General features: G+C 40.5%; 1 protein-coding gene and 1 long non-coding RNA gene across 3 annotated transcripts in view; one reads left to right on the plus strand and one right to left on the minus strand.

Moving 5' to 3' along the window:
- The window catches only part of c16h14orf180 (chromosome 16 C14orf180 homolog), a 76,677-nt gene that overhangs the window by 12,064 nt on the left and 40,946 nt on the right, over positions 1-23,667 (minus strand). Inside the window, exons 3-5 of one of the 2 annotated variants that reach the window (XM_028821542.2) lie at positions 20,665-20,692; positions 10,947-11,055; positions 6,922-7,085 (exon numbers count right to left, since the gene is read on the minus strand). In XM_028821542.2, the coding sequence (XP_028677375.2) occupies positions 6,922-7,085; positions 10,947-11,055; positions 20,665-20,692 (301 nt within the window). Of the gene's footprint in view, positions 1-6,921; positions 7,086-10,946; positions 11,079-20,664; positions 20,693-23,667 lie in introns of both variants that reach the window. The other variant, XM_051919783.1, reaches the window with a different exon arrangement.
- On the plus strand, positions 2,241-23,047 carry LOC127526005 (uncharacterized). Its single transcript, XR_007933630.1, has 2 exons — positions 2,241-2,620; positions 22,821-23,047. It is a non-coding gene; the product is annotated as an uncharacterized LOC127526005 (long non-coding RNA).

Genomic DNA, 23,667 nt, shown 5'->3' on the forward strand with positions numbered 1-23,667 from the left:
ATGTGGATAGGGTACATGTGAAAGTGTGTGTGTGTGTTTGTGGGAACAGACTAACCCCAAAACAAACTTGGTGAGTTCAACTCACCTCATGGTAATCCATCCTTAAACAGTTAGTGCGAAGGAGCAGCATTACCGCCACACCACCGTGCATGTTTAATACATGCTTTAACATGGCGACTTTATTCTCGACATACAGTTTTTGTTTTTTTCTTCACTGTGTTCGTGTTTTTTTTTCTTCACTGTGGCCCTAAAACGCTTCCGTACTAGAGCGTGCAACACTTGGGGTGCTGAAAAACGTCTTTTACGAGACACTATTATTACTAGGCACACCTACAGGTGAGGGAAGAAGACGCGGCTATTCCGTTGCCCGGGTAATGATCGGGACTACCACTTTTAGCCGTGTTTTTAACAGGCCGAGTGACAATCCGGGTCTAATGCTAGGGAATGGGATTTAAAGATCATATCGAGTAACTTCTTTTTATTTTTACAAAAATGGACACAATGTACAAATTAACTTTGAAAATGTGTTTAAGTATGTCCATTCATCAAGCTATAAATGTATACTCCTCCCTAAAAACAGTGTGAGACTTGCCCGGACACCATCAGACAGACACCGCCTCTTTATCAAAAGCACGTTTATTTTCTCTGTTCTCCAACACACAACTCAACTGTCCTGCACAACACACTGTGCTTCTCGCCACCAATCACCGTTACTCCGGGCCTTTCTCTCAATGTCCCTGGGTCACCTGTCCTCTCTCTCCCGGAGCTTCGTCCTGCTCCTGCTCCCGACTCCAGCTCCCTGACTGGAGGGAGGTGGTCCCTTTTATCCTTACCTGGATGAACTCCAGGTGCTCTACCTGACATCACTTCCTGGTGTGGTGGAAGCTTCAGGAGAGCACCGGGAACCACTCCGGGTGTCCCTGGAAGGATCGTCCTCCAGGAGTGTGGCGGAAGTAAATATGTCCGGGGCTCTATGAGGCGTGGGGCACCCCCTGGCGGTGGATATGGGCCCCAAGGGGCTTGAGCCTCCCAGCTCCCCTTCCGTGGCCCTCTTCTGCTCCAGGGCGGTTGTCCCCTCGTGGCCCGGAGGACAAATGTGCCACCTCTCGGTCCTTCCAGGCGTCCCGGCCAGGTCTGAACCCTAGCCTCGTGCGACAACAGACATGGATTATTTTCTATTCAAACAATTACAACAACCTTACATTGGTTTACAATACTATCGTTGCCTGGGAACTGCCTGCCTTTATGGAAGGCTTCTTTAAGAGTAGACTGCAGCCTGAGTGTCTGTGGACTCTTATGATCGCCACCATTGCAAACTTCTCGTGTTAGGCAACAAGACTAAATTTCATGTGTTTTACTAGGTTTGTGGTGTCGCCGCAATAACGTACGGTTTCCTGACACCTATCACATTTTGCTTCATTATTGTTCACTCAGTGGAGCGAAATAACAAAGCAAAGGTTATGTTTCTTTCTGCCATTGCCGGACATACACAGCACCGCTGCTTTGGCTAGTGCAGGGGTGGGCAGATTCAGTCCTGGAGGGCCGCAGTGGCTGCAGGTTTTTGCTCCAACCCAATTGCTTAATAAGAAGTCCTTATTGCTCAAGTAACACTTCAGCTTCACTTTAGTTGTCTCGCTCATTAAGATTTTGAACCCTTATTGCTTATTTTAGTCTTAAACAGCTGTATTCTTGGTTTTTAATTGCTCCTAATTAGCAATACCATGCAAATGACAAAAGAGACCAGCATTTCTCCATTTAGCTTGTTTTCATTTACACCAGTGTGTATTTATCATGCACTATTTGGTTTAATTAAATACTTGGAAGGAAGTGAAGAGAAAAAAGTGAAGCACTGAGAATTACTCATCTGTTTTAGACTTCAAATCATTTGGATGATATCCTTAGAAAGGAAAAATAAATCTAGGATATGAGAATGACCTGACATGGCAGAGTTAAAGCACTAACAAGCCATGAAATTAAATAATTGACAAGGATTGGTTTTTAATTAAGCAATTGGGTTGGAACAAAAACCTGCAACCACTGCGGCCCTCCAGGACTGAATCTGCCCACCCCTGGGCTAGTGGACCGCGGTACTGTCAGTGAGAATGCCGGGCGATGATAAACGCAGAAGGAAAAGTAGCTCCTTTTTTATACACAACATTACACGTTTAATTTAATCATGTTATCACCATCAAATACTTTTTGAAAATTACTTCTAATAAACTTGCATATTATTGAAAATACGTGATATCGATACTTTGAATGTGAACATGTTTAAATTAAAAAGGACAGGATCGAAAGCATCGATACTTTAGTATCAATCCGCCCATCCCTACTTTCAACGAAAAAAGTAGGCGCGCTTTTTGAGAAGGAGGAGGGGAGGAGGATCCTGGAGAGGGAAATCAAAAGGCGCGATCCAATAAGCAAGCAACTCCGACGCGTGGATTGGTTGGCGCGCTCACGGACCGGAAGTGTGGCAAACCAGCGGCGGTCGTCTGTCTGTACGGCTCTGATTGTTTTTCTCTGTTGACGCCGGCGTCTTCCGATGAAGGTACACTTGAATGCCGTGACACCCGGGGTGAGGCGCAATTCGGCGTCAAGGACGGGCCTCGAGTCCTAACTGGTGAGTGCTCTCTGTTACAACTTAAAGGGAAAGCGCAACGATTGTTTCTTTTGTCATATAAACTGTGGAATACCCACACGGGTCGGCTCAAACGCAGGGATTAGGACACTGGTTAAATAGGGACTGATTAAAAGGGACCTGTGTCCATGTTTCTATCTACAGTATATCTATATCTCTCTCTCTATATATATATACTGTATATATATATATATATATATATATATATATATATATATATATATATATGATTATATATATATATATATATATGATTATGTTCTGTCTGTAATGAGGGATATTTTTCCATTTCTTCTTTTTGTTTTCTGCATAAGCAGAGTTTTCTTATAGTGATGGTTGTTCTGTTATAGTCCCATTTAAATTATTGTTTTATTCGTGCAGGAGTTTTCATGTGGCATGTTCTAAGGGGGAATATGGGCAAAAGAATGTTTAGATTTATTTAATATGTGCACTATTCATTTCATTGAATGAACTGGTCTGAGTGTTTTTTTTTCTGTTTATAAGGGACACCATTTTAAAAGGGGATCAAATTCGGGCAATGGTTTTGTCCTTTTCCGAACTTTTTAGAAGCAAACTTTTACTAAGGGTAGGAAGTTTATGTTTGTGTTGTGGACCTTGTGTATTAATTAGAGGCATTTGCTACAAGACCTTCTGGATTTATAGTTCGGAAGGCAGTTCATGGTGGTGACTGGCCATGCAGAAAAACACATAGAACATATCAGAGGCATAGAAAACAAAGCGGACATTAAACAAAAGTAACATTAACATTCCTGCACAACTCAAAATCGAACAAATAATATATGGCTGAGATATCTCTCTATTATAATAAAAAAAATCTTTGGTCGATACGTGATCTTCTCGGAAGACACTTTAACGTCATGTGAGACAAAAGGACAGCTGCCGTACAGGCTTTGAAATGATCGACACGCAGCGTGACAAGCAGAACACGCAGCTCGGCAGCAGCATCACAAAGCCAGCAGCTGATCCATCCGAATCTCCTTAGCGTGTGTTCAGCCCCCCACCTCCTTCACAATGCAAGCGGCAGAGACTGGGGGTTGGGGGATGAGCAAAGCGAGCAGGGGGTAAAGCCCCCCTAGTAACTCTTTAAAAATGAGCACATTTGCCCTAACAATGGGAGCTCCAAAAGGTGGTGAGTGTGAAAACGTAAACAACAGAAAAAATGGTCCAAAACGTTTTTAATGGTCAAAACAAAGGAGAATTGCCTTGGATGTCAGAAACAAGCTCAGTGGCTCAAAAAATTCAAACAAAATCTCCGCACGAGAGTTCAGTTTCCAGAATCAATACAGAAAAATGTATACAATTCAGAAAAAGGACGCCAATTCTAACAAATACATTCCAATGGATGGCACATCACAAATGTTAATGTGCCTAGCATGGTGTAACGGCCTGGTGGCAGAAATGGGCTTCTGTTATATGGTGACATGGAAGTCACTACTTGTTAATTTCCTGTTATTTGCTCGTCATCACTTATCATTGTTCAGCTACAATGAAAGTTCTGCCAGTAGAACACAGAGCAGATTGGAAATTAAAACTGGACCAGGAGATGAAACAAAAGTGTAAATGCCATAAAAAGGCTTGATCCAGGAAGGGAAAATAACTGCCACCAAAGCCCAAATGCCAACCAGTCTCTAAGCTATTTTTGTTAATTGTTCTTGGGCTTTGTAACATCTCTAGCCAGGAGCTATACATGTTTTTGGAGGGGCTTTGCTAAATAAGGGAATCTGAATTTTTTTCATCAGTTTTCTAATTTTAAAATCTTAATTTAAAGACAATTATTTATTTTTTGTTTACCAGAGTGCTATCTTGGATCCCGATGAGTGCTGCTATTTTGTGTTGTTTGCATCTCACATATCCATGGGAACATCCCAGCATTCCACAAAAGATGCAAAGCTTATGACATCTGAGTTGGTGACGGCTTTAAAGGTCATCCAAAATGACATGACATCCAACTTTAGGATCCCAAATCTGTTTTTTTTTCTTGTGGTTTATTTATTTTTGATTTCCCAGTGTTAGACTTTATGCTTTTGTTTCTTACTTTCTGATTCCTGGCTTGTGCTCTGTATTTTGAGGATTTGGTTGATTCAGTCTCCTGGTTTTGAGCTCTGCCTGTTTCTGACTACACGTTTTCTCCCGGTCATTTTCCATCTCCATGCCCTCGCTGATGGGAGGAAATGTTAAAGTTTTCCATACAAGGAGACCATAAATTATGGTGCCACCCTCTCGTTATCCATGGTCTCGGATGAAGACGATTTCTTTTATACTGTCAAGTTCATCATGCACCTTCTGAAGTCACGCCCCTGACAACAAATTGTTGTCTTGATGACAACCCCATGAAAGGCGCTGCCCACAGGAAAACAAAATAAATCAAATTAAAAATCAACTTTGATAAATACATAATAACAAAAAAGCAAAGAGACTTAAGCTATCTTCAGAAGCTGGGAGGAAAATGTATCTAAGGAGTAATTAATTTTTAAATTACATAAATCATAATAATGAAGAGAGTAAAGCTCCACAGGCAAAGGCCAGTTACAAAGAAAAATAATAAGGCAAGAAATACAAATGTTTCTTAATTTCTTATAAATTAAAATCACTACTACACTTTTCAGAATGCAAAATGTATGTTTACTTAATTTGCAACCTTAAACATTTTTTATTTTAATAAAATGGAGCATCAATTAGGGTGGGCCAGACAACCCCCTTCCTGGCCAGCCATTCAAGTCTGTCAATGCTACAGGGCTAAGGATGGCGGGGTCTCACCTGGCAGCACTGGGTGCGGTGCTGGAACCAACCCTAGACTGGGTATTGATCCATCGTACAAGACAAGTGAAAGCGATAAGTTTTTATTTCATTGCAGATTTCATGATGCAAGTGGTGTATTTGAAATAAATAAATGAAGAAATATTTAAACAAATACATAAGTAATTAAGAAATAAAGCTATATTTTTCTGACGTATTTAATTATTTATACACATATTATTTTATTATTTATTTATTGTCACATTTCACATTTATCAATTTACTAGCTGAAGTACTTGGCATTTCCTGGTTATACGTGGGCAGTGGTTTAAGACAGGAAAGCAAAGTTTTGTGCATTTTAAATGGTGAACCTGTTGTTATTGCTAGCTCTCCCATCTGCCATCCACACTGCCTCTCTATGAATGTCTTTGCTCTTTTGAATTGAGAATTTGTTCATTTTAGGTCTGATTGGATTCCAGAATTGCCGTAACTCCTTGCTGGGCTGTAACCACAAATGCTGTCATGTCTGACTCATTCTCTTAGTTCAAGGTGCAAAATTGATAGTGCTTAAATTATACAGAAAAGCCAACAATGCAAGAGTTAAGCAAAAACCCTTTGATTTTTCTCTTTGTTGTGCTGCATTTTCCTTCTCCATCAAGCCTCACCCAACACCCCCCTGTAAAAGCACACAATGCTCCCGTTTATATTACAGTAGATAGAAGCAACACATGACGTTGCCTAGTAAGTAATGTTGAGCTGTGGTCATTTTGTCTGTCAGTCTGGCTTCAGTCTGTTCAGATGTTTCACCTGCTGTGAGCCAGCAGGTGGCACTGGTGTGAAAAAACTGTAGCACACAAGAAATAAAACAACCCTGAGACCCTCAGGTTCAAAATATTGGGTTCCAAAGTAGTCTGTCTTGTCCGTATGGTCCTAGAGAGCAACTGTGAAAAACTTTGATCCAGATTGGTCAAAGAGGTTTGGATTATATAGGGAACAGACAAGACAGATGGAGAGACATTCTTTTTTATATGCAGAGAAGTTGTATTTCTGTGTTATGTTAAGAATTATGTTATGGTTTGCTTTCTACTTATATTTTTTATGTTCTAATCCTTATCATTCTTAGTGGTCTGGATTGTATAGGGAATATTAAAGTATACATTCTGTTTTCTATATAATGAATTAATTTTGTCCAAAATATTCCTCCATTTGGGGTTGTGGGAAGAAATCCCCAAGAAAGCGACATGGAAGCACAAAGGAATGGGAAGCTGTATCCAGTTTGGTTTGGAATGTTAACTTCCATTCTGCCATTGCCTTCCTGTCCACTTTTGGTTGCCATGTTTGGGACCTTTGCTGCCAGGGTAGGCACAGCTCTAATCTGAAGGTTAAAAAGATGGATTGATGGCTGGAGCTTTACAACAGTGACTACTTGTTCTTGACTTCAGCACTGCATGTTTTACGTAATAAGTGGACAATTTAATTTTTGAGTGACAACTGCATGTTAGAAGGAAAATGACAATGAGAGGTACCTTCTTAATGCTTGTTGATGATGATGGAGAGTCGCTGTTTTGCCGCAGTCTCATATTTGTGCACACCTTAGCTAGGGTCACCGATGCATTTCTTATGGGTTCATTGACCGAGTTCTCAGATGACGGTGTGTCTGTGAGAGCAGGAGTGCACTGTTCAATTTGTTCTGGAAAAGGAAACGACAAACAAATCACAGGCAGAATAGTGAGACTCCTCCATACACATCATCTGTGGCTGAACTCTAAGGATGAGAGAATGAGCAGATCATTGGCTATACTCGGGGACAGCACAAGAATCATTCACATATTTGGTTACTTAGTTTCATGGACTCGCCCACCTGCTTAGTCTATTTAACAGTGCCACAGGCTAGTATCTATCCCAAAAGCAATACACCACAAACCAGGAACTTCACCTAGATGGAGTGCCAGTGCATTGGAGGAGCCTACTCGTAAAAGGTTAGCTTGGTGAACTACAGGGAGATATGGTGAAAACACTTCAAGGTATCCATAATCAGAATTAATTTTATTAGCCAGGTGCCCTAATGTGTTCTAGGAATTAGTCTGGGTGGGACTGACACAACATACAAGGAGAAGATAAAATATAATGAAATATGATGAAAAACCAACGTTCTAGGTGTTGAAGTTGAGTAACATTTAAGTGTAGAGTGCCTATGGAGAAAAACAGCTTAAGTGACGTGGTGTTTTAGCTTCCAACACTCAAAGGCAAAATCTGGAGGCAAGTCTTCAGAGTAGATGGTGCCCTGGGTGATTCGGATCAGCAGTGATCTTTGTGACATGCTTCCTTACCCTGAACTTCATATAGGACCTTAATGGTTGGTGAGATACAGACAATGGTCTTTCCACAGACTCCAATGATGTGTTACAGATTGGTCAGAGGTAGCACCAAACCAGTTATAGATGATGTCAGAATGGACTTGTTGATGGACCGATATTGCTTGAGGGAGATTGAATTTCCTCAACTGTCACAAAAAAAAACATTCTCTGATTGGCTTCCATCCAGCCATTTTCCAACCCGCTGAATCCAAACACAGGGTCACGGGTGTCTGCTGGAGCCAATCCCAGCCAACACAGGGCGCAAGGCAGGGAACCAATCCCGGGCAGGGCGCCAACCCACCGCAGTCTCTGATTGGCTTAACACATGGAATGTTTTTGTCCCACATATGGTTTCGTAGACAGCACAGTGCCCAGATACTTAAATGGCTCTGCACCATTTAGAGCAAGTGATAGGTGAGGAGATGGCTGTTACTGGAAATATATGATCATGGCTTCCGTCCATATTATTATGGCTAAACCAAATGGCTCTTGTCTGCAATATGGACTCATCAGTGTTTGAAATGAGGTGTTTCATTGTGATGTCATCTGGAGACCTAAGAAGTTTGACAGACATATCACCAAAGGGACAGTCATTTGTATATATTTCGAAGAGTTGTGAGGAAAGAACACAGCCCTGCAGCACACCAGTTATAAGGGTCAAAGGTCAGACATAGGTTTGCCCACTCATGTGTACTCTTTCCTATCAATAAGAAAGTCGGTAATCCAGTGACAGATTGAATTTGGTGAGTTTCTTAGAAGCTATATTTGACATCAGACGTGCTTCTAAAAGAACCCCAGATGTGTCTGAATGGGAAAAATGAGTCAGGGACAAGGTTATCAACTGGAGGGAGGAAATTGAGAGAACAGAGAGAACACCAGGATGCCAGTCTATCACAGGACCCAATCATGCACACACACTCACAAAATGCCAATTTAGAATTGCCAATTAAGGTACACTATGTGCAGAATGACAATTGGCATAAACCTGCACAGACATGCAAAGAACACGCAAACTCCCTGCACACAACAAGCAAGTCATGGATTGGGACTGAGGATGCAGGGTGTATGCTAACCAATGTGCCAAAAGACAGCCCGAGTCCACCTCAAGGCCTACTTATGCACATATCCAAGCAAGTCTGCAATGGAGAGGAATGTCTAGCATATGCAATACGTTGATAAAATATCTTTGTTAAAATTCTCTTTATTGAATAAGTTGGAGCCATACTTTTACCTTAGGAGCTGGATAAGCCAGAAATTGTTCAGCCACATTTATGACCATACCAGGTCAGATAAGAACTATTGTTAAGTTCTGCTCAGGTGCTTATAATTTATGGTTAGGAAGCTGAAGGCTCCACATCGATCTGCTTGTAGCCAATTGCACAAAAATGTCTGTTATAATCTGCATCTCATTCTGAGTGCATAGCCGCTGCTTTGATACTCTATCGGCAACATCAAAAGTAGAGTTTATAAGGCTCTGGAAGGAGGAAAATGTTTAGAAGCATTCATATTCCTTCCCCTTCCTGGAAGACAAACTGGGTGAATACAGGTGGCTCAGATGAAAGGCCGTAGATAGAATGGATGCTGAGTCTGCCTGAGCTGACAATACAAAACCACAAGTATAAGAGGCATATCAAGGACAACAGGACAGAAATTGAAGGCTAAGAGAGGAGCCAAACATCTCTGTGGCTCCATTAATGCAGAAGGCCATGCTGATATCTCTGGTATCACATCCATAAAGGGGCCATGCTATGTCTCTACTGTGCCATCCAAGGGAAATGTTAGATTGTGTTGGACTAGAGCTCAATCAACATACTAAGACCGAGAGCCACCTTGTAGCTTAAATGAGATGAATTGATTATCATCAAAGTTTTATTGATATTACTGTCACACTCCTTTTTTACCCTGCTTATGTTAAGGGCACAATTGGAAATCTTACACTTTGTATTCATAAAATAGATTAAAGTAACATCTCTCCTGTCTGTTTTGGTGCTAAATCTAATTGTTTGGGGTTAAAAAAAGGGGGATGCATTGAAACACAGCAGCAGTCAGTCCTGACAGTGGCCAGGCTGGTGATTAAATCTGGTTAGACTAGAAATTGAGCTGTTTTTGGAGTCCCTGGCACCAAACGAGTTCTAAAAACAGCACTTCAACAAATGCCCACTGCCAAAACCAAGCTAGAATAAGGGCAAGGAAAGATTTATTTTTGAAAATGTTCTGTGACAAAAAGCCAGTTCTGGTGAGCACATAAGCCATAAAAAGAGCTGCCAGCACAGGCAATCCAAGGTGAACAAGTCCTGATACACAATACACATTCCAAAGCAAATGGGTCAAAGATCCAGGAAATCATCAAATAGAAGTACAAAGAAATGTAAGTAACACTCTCCACCCCTTAGTGCATTCAAAATGAACCACCTGAAACTGTGGGAGAACCTCCAGATTTATAAGTCGGAGTGCAGTTCCTGGTGGTGTGGCAGGTAGCCCCACCTCTTGGGGGACAACCCACTTAACACATGGAGCATAACATAGGCAGCTTAATACATAAAATAAAAAAATTAAGAATAATGCACATAAATATTTAAAAATTAACAAAAGAGACACAAATCACAAATTTCTACCCATGGTGAGATATGACAGCCATCTTCTGCTCTGGGGGTGATTTTTGCTTAATAATATGTCTTCTGTGATATTCAGGTTACTGCATACTGTTTTGTTTTATAGTACTTTTATGGGCGATGCCATTTTGCAAAGTTTTTGAGTGGCCACAGCCATCTTGTTTTTCATAACTAGTGATGTTGTGAATTGCACCGATGGTGGCATGCATTTCTTAAAGTTCAAGTTTTTTGTATCAGAAATAAAAATTTATGATGGATTTTCTTGTGGTTTTATTTCAGTTACGGAAGAGAGATCCTGTTGCTTTAATTCTTTTTTTTTGCATGCTGATCCACTGTGCTTATTTTGGTCATATGTTGGTGTTGTTTGATTTCTTGGTAAGGACCATTCGGCTTTGATTTGTGACTCTACCAACGATTCTCCCCTTACAAACTCTTGTCCTATTTATTCAGCCATCTTTGGATGTTCCTGTTTTTCACCTGGGGCACAATAAGCTGGAGTAATTTCAGCCATACAAGAAGTAATTAATTATAGCGTGATCCTATACAGTTCTGTGGAAGTAAGATGAAATGACTTGTAGCTACCTGAACAATCTGCCTTTCCTGTTTCCGCACAAATCGAGGCCAGTAACTCCAAACTCCTCGGTGCAATGGAGTGGTCATTGCCAAATGACGTTTGTCGTTGTTGGGGTACCTACAGGATGACAGAAACAACGTCTGCATGGCATTACATTCAGGAGCATTTGGAAACTTAGGTAACAGTTTTGAAAATTGGTAACTAAAATTTTTTCATTTTCTTGTTCTGTGTTTCTAACCAGGGGTGGCCAACTCTGATCCTGGAGAGCCACAGTGGCAGCAGGTTTTTGTTCCTACCCAGTTGCTTAATTAGAAGCCAAGTCCTCACCAATAACTGATCTTGTTTCATTTCATGGCCTGTTAGTGTTTTAACTCTACCATGTCAGTTCATTCTTAAATTTTGAATTTTGTTTTTCCTTTCTAATGGTACATGTATTACCCAAGTGATTTGAAGCCTAAAATGGATGAGTAATTTTCAGTTCTACATTTTCTCTTCAGTTTTGTTTTGTGTACTTGATTAAACCAAATAGTGTGTGATGAATACACACGGGTGGAAATGGAGACAAGCTAAATGGAGAACTAGGGGTTCCTTTGTCATTTGCATCTTATTGTTAATAAGGAGCAGCTAAAACAATGAATATAGTTGTTTGAGACTAAAGTAAGCAATTAAGGGTTCAAATAAAATGAAGCAGAAAAAAGTCACTTGAGCACTAAATACATGGTCAGCAATGAATGATTTCTCATGAAGCAGTTGGGAACAAAAACCTGAAGACACTGCGGCCCTCCAGGACTGACGCTGCTCGGCCCTGATTTAAAGGGTATGAGTCTTAAATAGCAAATAAAGTTAATTAGTAGCAAAAACTAATTACTAATTAAGACAGTGGTTAGAATGAAAATCTGCAGCCACTGTGGCCCTCCAGTATCAGAGCTGCCCCCCTGCTGATATGAAGTATTTTAGAGCAATGAATCCTATACAATAACAAGAGTGCTAATAGAATGTAAATACATTTACTAATAGAGTACATCACATACATTTTTACTAATAGCATTTTATAATATTGTGTAGTTATAAACTAATCCTCCAAATAGACTCAATTGCTTTTATAGCCGGCAGATTCTTACTCAAGTGGAGTCAACATGGCATTGATGGATGAGATGTTGTTAGTTGTTGAGGGTCTAAGAGTTACAGTAGTTCAAATTTCTCAAACAGAACATTTTACGAAGAAGAACCAGAAGGAGAATTAAAATTTCTGATGAATTCTCAAGCTAAAATTGTTGGCTGAAATGGTCCATGATGAAAAGCAGGTCATTGTGGTGCTTTGGTGATAAATTACAGTGTCAGAGAAAAGCTGAATTATTATAATCTGTGGCCTTGAAGTTGCTCTTAGCATAATGCAATACTGAGGATGCGTTTAGTCATTCTAGGTGTGCCAAGCCACACTTTCATGGCTTATTTTTATTTCATTCATTTCTAGATAAGAGGCTTTTTGCCTGCCATACTTGAATTTTTCACTTGTACAGTCACAAAGAAAATTTACCTGACCGGGGTTGGCATGGCTTCAAGTGGCAGGAAAAGGAATTTGTGTGGCAGAGATTAGGAGTGTGAGCTGCTGCTGTCCAGGCAGCACATTGAGGTACATGGTGTCATTACCGTGCTTTTGGTTTTAATTTTTATAGTAGTTTGTTGGCCTTGATATGACGTTCAGCATTCGATATTTCCAAGTTTGACAAAGCTTGTGGATGCAACCTAAAAAGCCAGGCGTTATTGAGTTCATTAGGATCCTGTCATGCTTTTAACAGTACAAGAAAACCCCCACAAATGATATACTATTGGACTTGTCTTGATGTCTTGCTATACAAGATGTCGAACTTTTTAGATTCCCCCCTATGTTTGGCCTTCTACACCCCCCCCCAAAAAAAAACATTTTTAGGAAATTATGGACCATATTTTATGCAGCAAATTACACTCTTATGATAAAGACCAACCTAATAGGTGTCTTCATTAAAAATGATCAGAAGGACTTGACAAGCCACACCAATCAACCACAAGGGTTCGCCCCAATGGGATGCGAAGGTTCAAAGTTACTCCTTTTCAAAAAACTTTTCAAAAAATTGGTATGGGTGACAGAGGCATGTAGAGAGTCGTCTTATGCTATTTTGAGGTTGCTAATCACGAGTATGATAATATTTCTGATATTTGATGCTTTGCCGGTGTCACCCTCAGCAAGGTAATAATCAGAAATTTCAAACATAAGCATGTGGGGTATCGTTTATAGACTGTTTCAATATCAGTGTTTTTGAATGTGATGTTATTTTTTATTTTTGATGCTTTAGAAGGGATCTAACCCTCTACGGACCTTTCTTAGAAGGTGAAAAATGACAAAGTTCTAATACAATTGAGAATATTTAGACTTTAAACATATAAGCATAAGCGTATATTTTGATGTTTCAAATGTATGATGCAACAGTTCTTATTTATGGTGCACTTCTATCTCATGAAATAAATGATTACATTTCTTATGAACACCCTGAATTATGGCAGCTTGCACAAATTGAAATGTGTTTTTATTATTTTCTTCCATAGCTTGAATTCTGTTTACAGAGTTTTTTCTGTAGTTATGAATTCAGAGGGAATTAATTTTTGTCTGTGAAGAATTAATTTTTCCCCTAAAAATATTGTTCTCTAAAGTATTTTTTTAAAGTGGAGAACTCAACCTTGGATGTATTACAGTAATCCCTTGCTATATCGCGCTTCGACTTTCGCGGCTTCACTCTATCGCGGATTTTATATGTAAGCATATTTAAATATATATATCGCAGATTTTTTGCTGGTTCCGGATTTCTGCGGACAATGTGTCTTTTAATTTCTGGTACATGCTTCCTCAGTTGGTTTGCCCAGTTGATTTCATACAAGGGACGCTATTGGCAGATGGCTGAGAAGCTACCCAACCAGAGCGCGCATTACCTATTAAATAAAACTCCTCAAATTTATTGTGAGCACGGGGGCTGTTCGTACCCCTAGAAGATACGGCCGCTCCTCAAAAAACACTGATACATTACCTTCACATTGCTCTCTTCCTTGCTGGGCTTAAATGTGGCTGTTTTGTCAAGCGATATGCATCCTGCATGGTGCTTCGCATACTTAAAAGCTCCAACGGCACGTATTGATTTTTAATTGTTTGTTTTTCTCTGTCTCTCTCCCTCACTCTCTCTGACATTCTGTGCTCCTGACGGAGGGGGTGTGAGCAGCGGGGGGGGGGGGGGGGGGGGGGGGGGGTTGCTGTTCGCACCATTAGACAATACGGACGCTCCTCTAAAAAAATGCTGAAAGGCTACCTTTACATTGCTCCCTTCCTAGCAGCTGCATTGTCCGGCGGTGCTTCGCATACTTAAAAGCCCAAACAGCCCCATTGATTTGTTTGCTTTTCTTTCTCTGACATTATCTGCTCCTGATGCGCACTCCTTTGAAGAGGAAGATATGTTTGCATTCTTTTAATTGTGAGATGGAACTATCATCTCTTTCTTGTCATGGAGCACAGTTTAAACTTTTGAAAAATAGACTGTATGCAGTGTTTGAATAAAGTTCCTGTCTCTCTACAACCTCCTGTGTTTCTGTGCAAATCTGTGACCCAAGCATGACAATATAAAAATAACCATATACTGTAAACATATGGTTTCTGCTTCACGGATTTTCACCTTTCGCGGAGTTTGGGGGGGTCTGGAACGCAACCCCCGCGATAGAGGAGGGATTACTGTATACTTGATAAGGAGGCTGTGATAAAATGTTTCTAAAACTTTACCATTTTGAATGAAATGCAGTCCAAATGTGTTGTTAATTTAATGAAATAGCTTTCTGAGTGTTCCTGTATAAGTTCTGGTTTATAAAATCCACCTGTCGTACTGCTTTGAGTTGTCTTCCCTTTGGTTTTAGTTATTTTGGTTTTGCTATCAGTTTGCTGCAGCTCATTGTGGGTATTCTGTTTCCTGGTACTTTCTGGTCTTTCAATTTTTTTGTCTGGGCACCGTATGGGGTCATAACATCTGTTGTATTGTCCTCAGCCTTCGACTGTATGTTTTGACTCTGCTTATGTGTAAATTCTTGGTTTTGACTATCTTTTTCGAACATGGACTATGATTTTTGTCTCACTTTCTGTGTCTTGTTTCTTGATTCTTGCTCTTCCAGTTTTGACCTTAGCTAGTTTATTTTCCCATGACCATCTCCTGATTCCATTTCTGTCACCATACAGCTGCTGGCTCATGCTGTCACTACACAAGTGTGCCGAGTTGTTTTCGTCTGAGTTTTGTTGTGGGGTTATTGTCAACACACATCCACTGTGGTTTTGAATGGTGGACAATTCATTCACGTTGGTGGTATTTCATACTGACAACTGTTTCAATGGCATAAAATGACTTTAAAATTATAAACAAAGTATGTTTATTTTTCATGGATTCTGGTGTTATGAGTAAGCCTGGGTCCTCCCATTGCTTATGTTTAAATTAAAATTTTGAATTTTATTATTGTTATTTGTTTATTCTTTACATAATTATGCATTTCTTTATTCCTTTTTGTTAAGTGTTTAGTTTTCTATTTGTAGATCATTTGTCTGGCATATCTTCTGTGTTTTGTGGGTGGTTCCCCACGAGGCAGGACCACCTATTAGTCTCTATTGAGGGACTATTCCCAGCCCTATAAAGGATCATGGGAACTGCAGTCCGTCTGTGGTACATTTGTATGTGCTTGGTAGTTGGCGAGTGTCTATTGCTTATCCTTTAGATTTACTGACTTTTTATAATATACTGTTCTGTTTTTGGTTTATGAATTTATGGGTCTCGTATTGCCTTGGATTGCCATTGCCTTTTCAAGGCAACTCCTTTTGAATTTTTTTTTTAGGAGTCCCAAAGCCACGCAAGTACAAAAAATGCCCACTAGAGAGAAAAAACATCCAACCCGGCTAGTACCAAGGGCAAACATGTAACATAAAACTACAAGGTTTGTTTCAGCAAAATTGCTCTGAAAAAAAGCAAGCTCCGTAGAACACATAATGTAAAAATGGAGTTGCCTAACAAGTGAACAAATACAGAATCCAGAGGACAGTGAAAAATGGAGCAAACGGTTGAAAATCCAGAAATTCACAAAACACAGAAAAAGAAACATCACACCCACACACATTCAAAATGAACTGCCAGGAACTGTGAGAGACCTTCCAAATTTATAGGGCGGAAGACAGTTCCTGGTGGTGATTGGCAACTGACCCCGCATTTTAGGGGACCACCCACAAACCATACGAAACATAATATAGAAATCTTTTATACGTTAACAAAATCAAAAGTAAAGAATAACACACACAGAACATCAATCAAAGATTTAAAAATGAACAAAAGAGACATAAATCATGAATTTGAACCCCAGCCAGGGGAGGACCCTGGCTGAGACATGTCTGCAATCTACTGCTTTGGAGGAAATGTTTGCTTACTAAAAATTTTCAATGATGTTCACTTCTTTCTTATTAATTGTTCATGTTATTGCAGCCTATTTTGTTGCAAAGTAATAGTATGACTTTACTTTTATGGGCGATGCCATTTTGCACAGTTTTTGAATGGCCACAGCCATCTTGTTCTGCTGTTACTGTGCCAGTTGCTATCGCATGTTACATAACTGGTGATGTCATGATGTGCACCGATGATGGCATGCATTTCTCAAAGACCAAGTTTTTGAATTAAAAATAAAAATATACAGTATAGTGAATTTTCTTGTGATTCTAGCTTAACAATAACAAACTATAATACATATAATCAACAAAAGTTGATTATTATATGCATTAAGTTGATGTCAAAAACAGGAATAAAAAATGAATTTGAACCCCAGGTTGGGGGCTCTTGTGCTCCATGGAGCTTCATTTTGTAGCAGAGCAATTTTGTAAAATAAATCTTTTATTTGTAAAGATTCTTTGTTTGCTTTTCTTTTTGCCTTCTAAGCAATGGTTTTGGTCACTCATTCTCTAGTTGAGTATTTTTGATATTTTAGGACTTTCAAAAGTATTTTTTGAGCATTGATTTGGAAAAACATTTTTGTCTTGGTGTAGGCCGAAGACAGCCAGTCTTGGTTGATACCAGGCTGCCTTTGTGTGCTGCCCATTAGAGATTCTGGCCTGCTTGCCTGACCAATTTGGAGGCCTCACACCAGTTTTCTTTTGCCATTTGTGAGTGGGACACAACAGGTGGCACCTTTTGTTTTCTCTTTTTCCTTTGTTATCACACTGATTCAAGATGAGACATTAAATAATTTTAATGAAAAAGGATTGGTAAATGAGACATAATCTAGAAAACAGAGAAGCGTTGAAACCAGAAAAGACAGTCGAAAGTCTTTAAACCAGAAAAAATGTTAGTTTGTAACCAGGAATAGAGACATCAAAATAAACAACCAATTTGGGAATCCTAATACTGGATGCTGTGAAACAGAATGTACTAGTATTTGTCTAAATGCACCAAATGATGGCACAAAGTCCTGGTTGATTCTGGGAAAGATCAGCATGGCAGTGGTCAACAAGATCTGTAAAAAAAAAAAGACTGATGCGATACTATGAACAATATGCCATTCTAATAAGACATCATCAAAATTTAGCTTTACACATATTACAAAAAACAAGAAATGAATATGAAAATTATTTTCCTTGGGGTCTAAAACATGAAATTTCCTGTACAACGTATACTTCGATCTCAAAGAGAAGGCAGAAAAATTAAATAAAATAGCACATTATATGGGTTATGATCCAGTGGGACTCCTGCATGCGACAGGATAAGAGGTCACCCTTCCACCTTATACTGTATGGGAGTCCGAACGTTTTCTTGCATTATTTTTCTTTTCCAGTCCCGGGTTTAAGACTCTTGGTTACGTAATTTTTCAACTTTTAGGGTTGTGTAGCAGATCGATTTTTGTGGAATATCCCAGACCTAATTACTTTGTTGGCAGGGGACTTACTGTGCCCCTGTTTTCTTTATGTGGCACTGTGATGTCCCTGCAGAAATTATAGGGAGTCCTGGTGTTCACCATGAAGGGCAGGCAGCATGGGGTCTACCTAGGGAGCAAATGGTGCTTTAATTGCTTCTGAGGCTCAGAGATGTAGGGGTTTTTGCAGCCACTAGAGGAAGTTCTGGGGAAAAGACTCAGGACTTCAAAGGGGTGTATTTGACACCAGAATGATTCTGGAAGGAGGCCATCTGAATGGTATAGATAAATCTGTAATCATGGATCAACTTTAGGGAGGAAGAGAGACCAGATCAAAGAAAGAGTTTGGAGTGGAAAAAGGGAGACCCTGGTGTGTTCAGGGGAGTAAGTGCAAGCTATCCACTGCTAGGTGGGGCTGTAAGATCTGAATAAGCAGGTTCAAGAGGGGCAGCAGGTTCGTTGTGTTCCTTGTCTATCTAACACTTTTTGTTACTCTTCTGTCTGTCTATACTATCCCTAGCTTGTGTTTCTTTAGGTTTCTACAATGCACTTTGAATACTTTGGTGTCTGTGGTATCCCTCTGAGAGGAGGGATTGTTTTTCGGTTTAGAACATTAGAACAATCTAGATGAGAACAGGCCATTCTGCCCAACAAAGTTCACCAGTCCTATCCACTTAATTATTCTAAAAAAACATCAAGTCAAGTTTTGAAAGTCCCTAAAGTACTGCTGTCTTGGTAGCTTATTCCAAGAGTCTGTGGTTCTCTGTGTGAAGAAAAACTTCCTAATGTTTGTGCGAAATTTACCCTTAAGTTTCCAACTGTGTCTCCGTGTTCTTGATTAACTCATTTTCAAATAATATTCTTGATTCACTGCACTAATTATTATTATTAGGTTCTGCTCAAGCTTTATAACACACTGGTGTTATAAATTATTATTATTATTATAGAAGGCTGGCGTCCTTCAACATCTGCAATAAGATGCTGCAGATGTTATATCAGATGGTTGTGGTGAGTGCCCTCTTCTATGCGGTGGTGTGCTGGGGAGGCAGCATTAAGAAGAAGGACGCCTCACGCCTGGACAAACTGGTGAGTAAGGCAGGCTCTATTGTTGGCATGGAGCTGGATAGCTTGACATCTGTGGCAAAGCAACGGGCGCTCAGCAGGCTCCCATCAATTATGGAGAATCTACTGCATCCACTAAACAATGTCATCTCCAGACAGAAGAGCAGCTTCAGCGACAGACTGCTGTCACTGTCCTGCTCCACTGACAGACTGAGGAGATCGTTCCTCCCCCAATCTCTGCGACTCTTCAATTCCACCTGGGGGGGGGGGGGGGGGGGGGGTTGGGATAAACGTTAACAAAGTTATTGTCTGTTTTTTCCTGCATTGTTATCAATGTTTAATTTAATATTGTTTTTTGTATCAGTATGCTGCTGCTGGAGTATGTGACTTTCCCCTTGGGATTAATAAAGTTGTCTGTCTGTCTATCTAATTGTCTTCCTAATTTAAACACTTCAGTCAGGTCTGCTCTAATCTCCTTTTGCTTAAACTGTAAAGGCTCAGCTCTTTTAATTTTTCCTCATAATTCATCCCCTGTAGCCCTGAATCAGCCTAGTCGCTCTTCTCTGGACCTTCTCTTGTGCTGCTGTGTCCTTTTTGTAGTCTGGAGACCAAAACTGCACACAGAACGCCAGATGAGGCCTCACCAGTGTGTTATAAAGCTTGAGCAGAACCTCCTGTGACTTGTACTGCACACATCAAGGCGCTATATAACCTGACATTCTGTTAGCCTTCTTAATGGCTTCTGAACACTGTCTGGACATTGATAGCATAAAGTCCACTATGACTCCTAAATTCTTCTCATAAGGTGTACTCATGAATTTCATACTCCCATTGTCTATTCAAACCTAACATTTTTGCACTATGTGCAATACCTTGCATTCTACAAGAGTGCCAAATGTCCTTTACAGTAACATCACACAGCATTTATAAAATGACTTAATCCAAGTTAAAGCTGTGGTGTCTCGACCTTATTGCAGCAGCACTGGACACAAGGCCATAACCAGCTGTGGGCAGGACACCAGTTCATCGAAGCCGTGGGCAGGATGCCAGACCATTGACAGTCCCACTTATGTATACATCCTCACAAGGTCAAATTAAAATTGTAGATTAAACTAAGACATCACATCTCTGGTGTGTGAACAGGACGATTGGAGTAAACCCACACAGACAGCCAACAAACAGATACAGGATTTGAACACAGGTTGCAGAGTCTAGAAGTTGACATGGTAGTGCTCACCAAAGTATCTCCATCCATCCATCCATTTCCCAACCCGCTGAATCCGAACACAGGGTCACGGGGTTCTGCTGGAGCCAATCCCAGCCAACACAGGGCACAAGGCAGGAACCAATCCTGGGCAGAGTGCCAACCCACCGCAGGACACACACAAACACACCCACACACCAAGCACACACTAGGGCCAATTTAGAATCGCCAATCCACCTAACCTGCATGTCTTTGGACTGTGGGAGGAAACCGGAGCGCCCGGAGGAAACCCACGCAGACACGGGGAGAACATGCAAACTCCACGCAGGGAGGACCCGGGAAGCGAACCCGGGTCCAAAGTATCTCCTAACTGCCCCTATCCAATCAGCATCTCTTGATGTTTTTTTGCATTACCATAGCAATCTACACAAATCTTCACAGAACAATGCCTTTCACCAAAAATGGTCAAATGGAGAAGATTTTAAAATTTAATAAAATTGAGGATTACAACATACCTTGCTGCTGTACTCTAAAGCATGTGATCTGAAAAACATAAAATAAGAAGTTTATTGAGCAACAAATATGCTGAACAGTTCAAGCTGACCCACGAATTGACACTCACTAGCTATCTGACCGTGTGCTCATGCTTGATGTGTTTCACACTTCTGCTAGCCTTTCATATCAAAAAAAATGTTCTGCTACTGCCTGATTCAATCATTCTGCTCCCATTGTCAGTGGAGGGCTTATTAGCAGACAATTTATGCAGATCTTCAGCAGACCAGGCAGTGTACACATTTGGCTTGGACTGCAGGGTCTCCTCGGGACACATAGGCCAGCTGCAGGAGCACACGGTCATGCTGAGTCATTGTGTGCCCCCAGCTAGTCAAGAGCCTGTAAAACTGAACAAAATTAAAAACCTAAAGATTCTTTTGTTTAAGCCAACATATTCAGGCAACATCATGAGACATAACATCCAGATCAGGGTGCTAAGGATGCTTCTAGTGAATTATCAAAGGGATAAGCAGTACAAAAACACAACACCCTCACGCTGACTACTTCTATGGTCCATTCATGTTTATTATTTTTATCTGTAAGAAGGTCGACTTCTTAAAATATACACAAACAAAATTAGCATTTTTTCTGGAAAGGACTTTATATTTTTGCATGGCTCAAAGCAGTGAACAGACTGCCAAACACAAAACATGCTGTTAAGTTCAACAAAACACCCAAGAATTTGACATGAGCATAAAGATGTGGAGTAAAGACTGCTGTACACCCAGTCATGCCACAAAAACCAGGGGGCACCATGGAATGAGAGATAGTGGGTGATAGATAGATATTTAGACATTAAAGGCACTATATGATATAGGTGGATTTGAAAAGCACTACAGTAATCCCTCACTATATCGCTTAGCCTTTCGCGGCTTCACTCTATCGCGGATTTTATATGTAAGCATATTTAAATATATATCGCGGATTTTTTGCTGGTTCGCGGATTTCTGTGGACAATGGTTCTTTTAATTTCATGGTACATGCTTCCTCAGTTGGTTTGCCCAGTTGATTTCATACAAGGGACGCTATTGGCAGATGGCTGAGAAGCTATCCAACTTACTTTTCTCTCTCTCTGTCTTGCGCTGACATTCTCTGATCCTGACGTAGGGGGATTGAGCAGAGGGGCTGTTCGCACACCTAGACGATACGGACGCTCGTCTAAAAATGCTGAAAGTTTATCTTCATGTTGCTCCCTTCTGTGCAGCTACTTCGTGAAGCGACATGCTGCACGGTGCTTCGCATACTTAAAAGCTCGAAGGGCACGTATTGATTTTTGATTGTTTGTTTTTCTCTCTCTCTCTTTCTCTGCTCCTGACGGAGGGGGTGTGAGCTGCCGCCTTCAACAGCTTTGTGCCGCGGTGCTTCACATATTTAAAAGCCAAACAGCCCTATTGATTTGTTTGCTTTTCTCTCTCTCTCTGACATTCTGTGCTCCTGACGCGCACTCCTTTGAAGAGGAAGATATGTTTGCATTCTTTTAATTGTGAGAGGGAACTGTCATCTCTGTCTTGTCATGGAGCACAGTTTAAACTTTTGAAAAAGAGACAAATGTTTGTTTGCAGTGTTTGAATAAAGCTCCTGTCTCTCTACAACCTCCTGTGTTTCTGTGCAAATCTGTGACCCAAGCATGACAATATAAAAATAACCATATAAACATGGTTTCTACTTCGCGGATTTTCACCTTTCGCGGGGGGTTCTGGAACGCAACCCCCGTGATGGAGGAGGGATTACTGTACTATAATAGATAGACAGGAAAGGCAGTATATGATAAATAGATAGTGTCACACATGGAGGGTTCAGTTTCAGCAAGAAGGGGCTATGAGATAGGACAACACCTTGGGCAGACTCACACTAGTTTGCAAATAAAAGGCAGGCAATTTCAATTTTATATAGTGTCTTTCGACAGATGGACAGTCACAGATAGATAGATAGACATGAAAGGCACTATATAATAGACAAGCATGAAAGACACCACAAAATAGATGAATAGATAGGAAAGGCACTATATGATAGATAGTGACATGCATGTACGTCAGAGGATCACCCTCCAAGTTCTTGCCAGGTAAGTGCCAAGATTGGGCGCTGCCGCTAACTGTCTTGTCTTTTTCTTCCTCCACAGTACAGAGAAACCACCCAGTGAGGCAACTGACTCTGCCCCTTCAGGTTCCTGGACTACAAAGATGCAACTTACTGGAAGGAGATGTCACTTCTACCCAGAACAACCAGAGCCAAGGATCTCCAAGACTTCCCAAAGGCAGGCCAGAAAGCCTAATTAGTTGCAGCCACATTACATTCGTGGTGATTGTTTTAGTTTCTTTTTACACTGTTGTGTGTTTTTTTTTTTGTTTTTTTTTGTTTGGACTAAGAAGTAAACAGGGACAGCCAGATTGGTGCCCCAAAAATTGTCTATCATTTGAGTCTGTTATTTCCTTGGATGACCACAGTAGAATGATAGATATGAAAGGCACTAGATTTATAGATAGATAGGTAGATAGACTGGCACTATATAACAGATAGATGGTTATTTTATTCCTTTCAGATTCCTCCTTCATACATCCTAGGCAATGCTGGTTCTTCTCTAATGGCAGAGCACTTCTAAAGCATTGTCTTCATTCTGAATCCGAGGCCTGTGACTTTTATTTCTAGATCTCGGCAGACGTCTGCTTAGCTTAAGGAGGTTTTTGTCTTTTGACAGCTTGACTTAAAAGATGTTTCCCTTTCTGTGTTTGCTTTTTCCACTAGTTTTCTACAGCTATATAGAGACTCTCATTAATCACTGCCAGCAATGCCTGGCACCAATCCAGAGTTCAGAAACAAACAAAAAAGATAATTGTGAATCTGTTCCCAAATGGCATTTAATGATCTGGATGTGTGTCAAGAAAATCCATGAAGTTTCTAAAACTGTGTATTGTTAGAAACTGAGAGACTGAACTTAACCCCATAAATATGCATGCAGAGTAGAGACC

The sequence above is a fragment of the Erpetoichthys calabaricus genome, chromosome 16 (assembly GCF_900747795.2).
Source record: "Erpetoichthys calabaricus chromosome 16, fErpCal1.3, whole genome shotgun sequence".
NCBI lineage: Eukaryota > Metazoa > Chordata > Cladistia > Polypteriformes > Polypteridae > Erpetoichthys > Erpetoichthys calabaricus.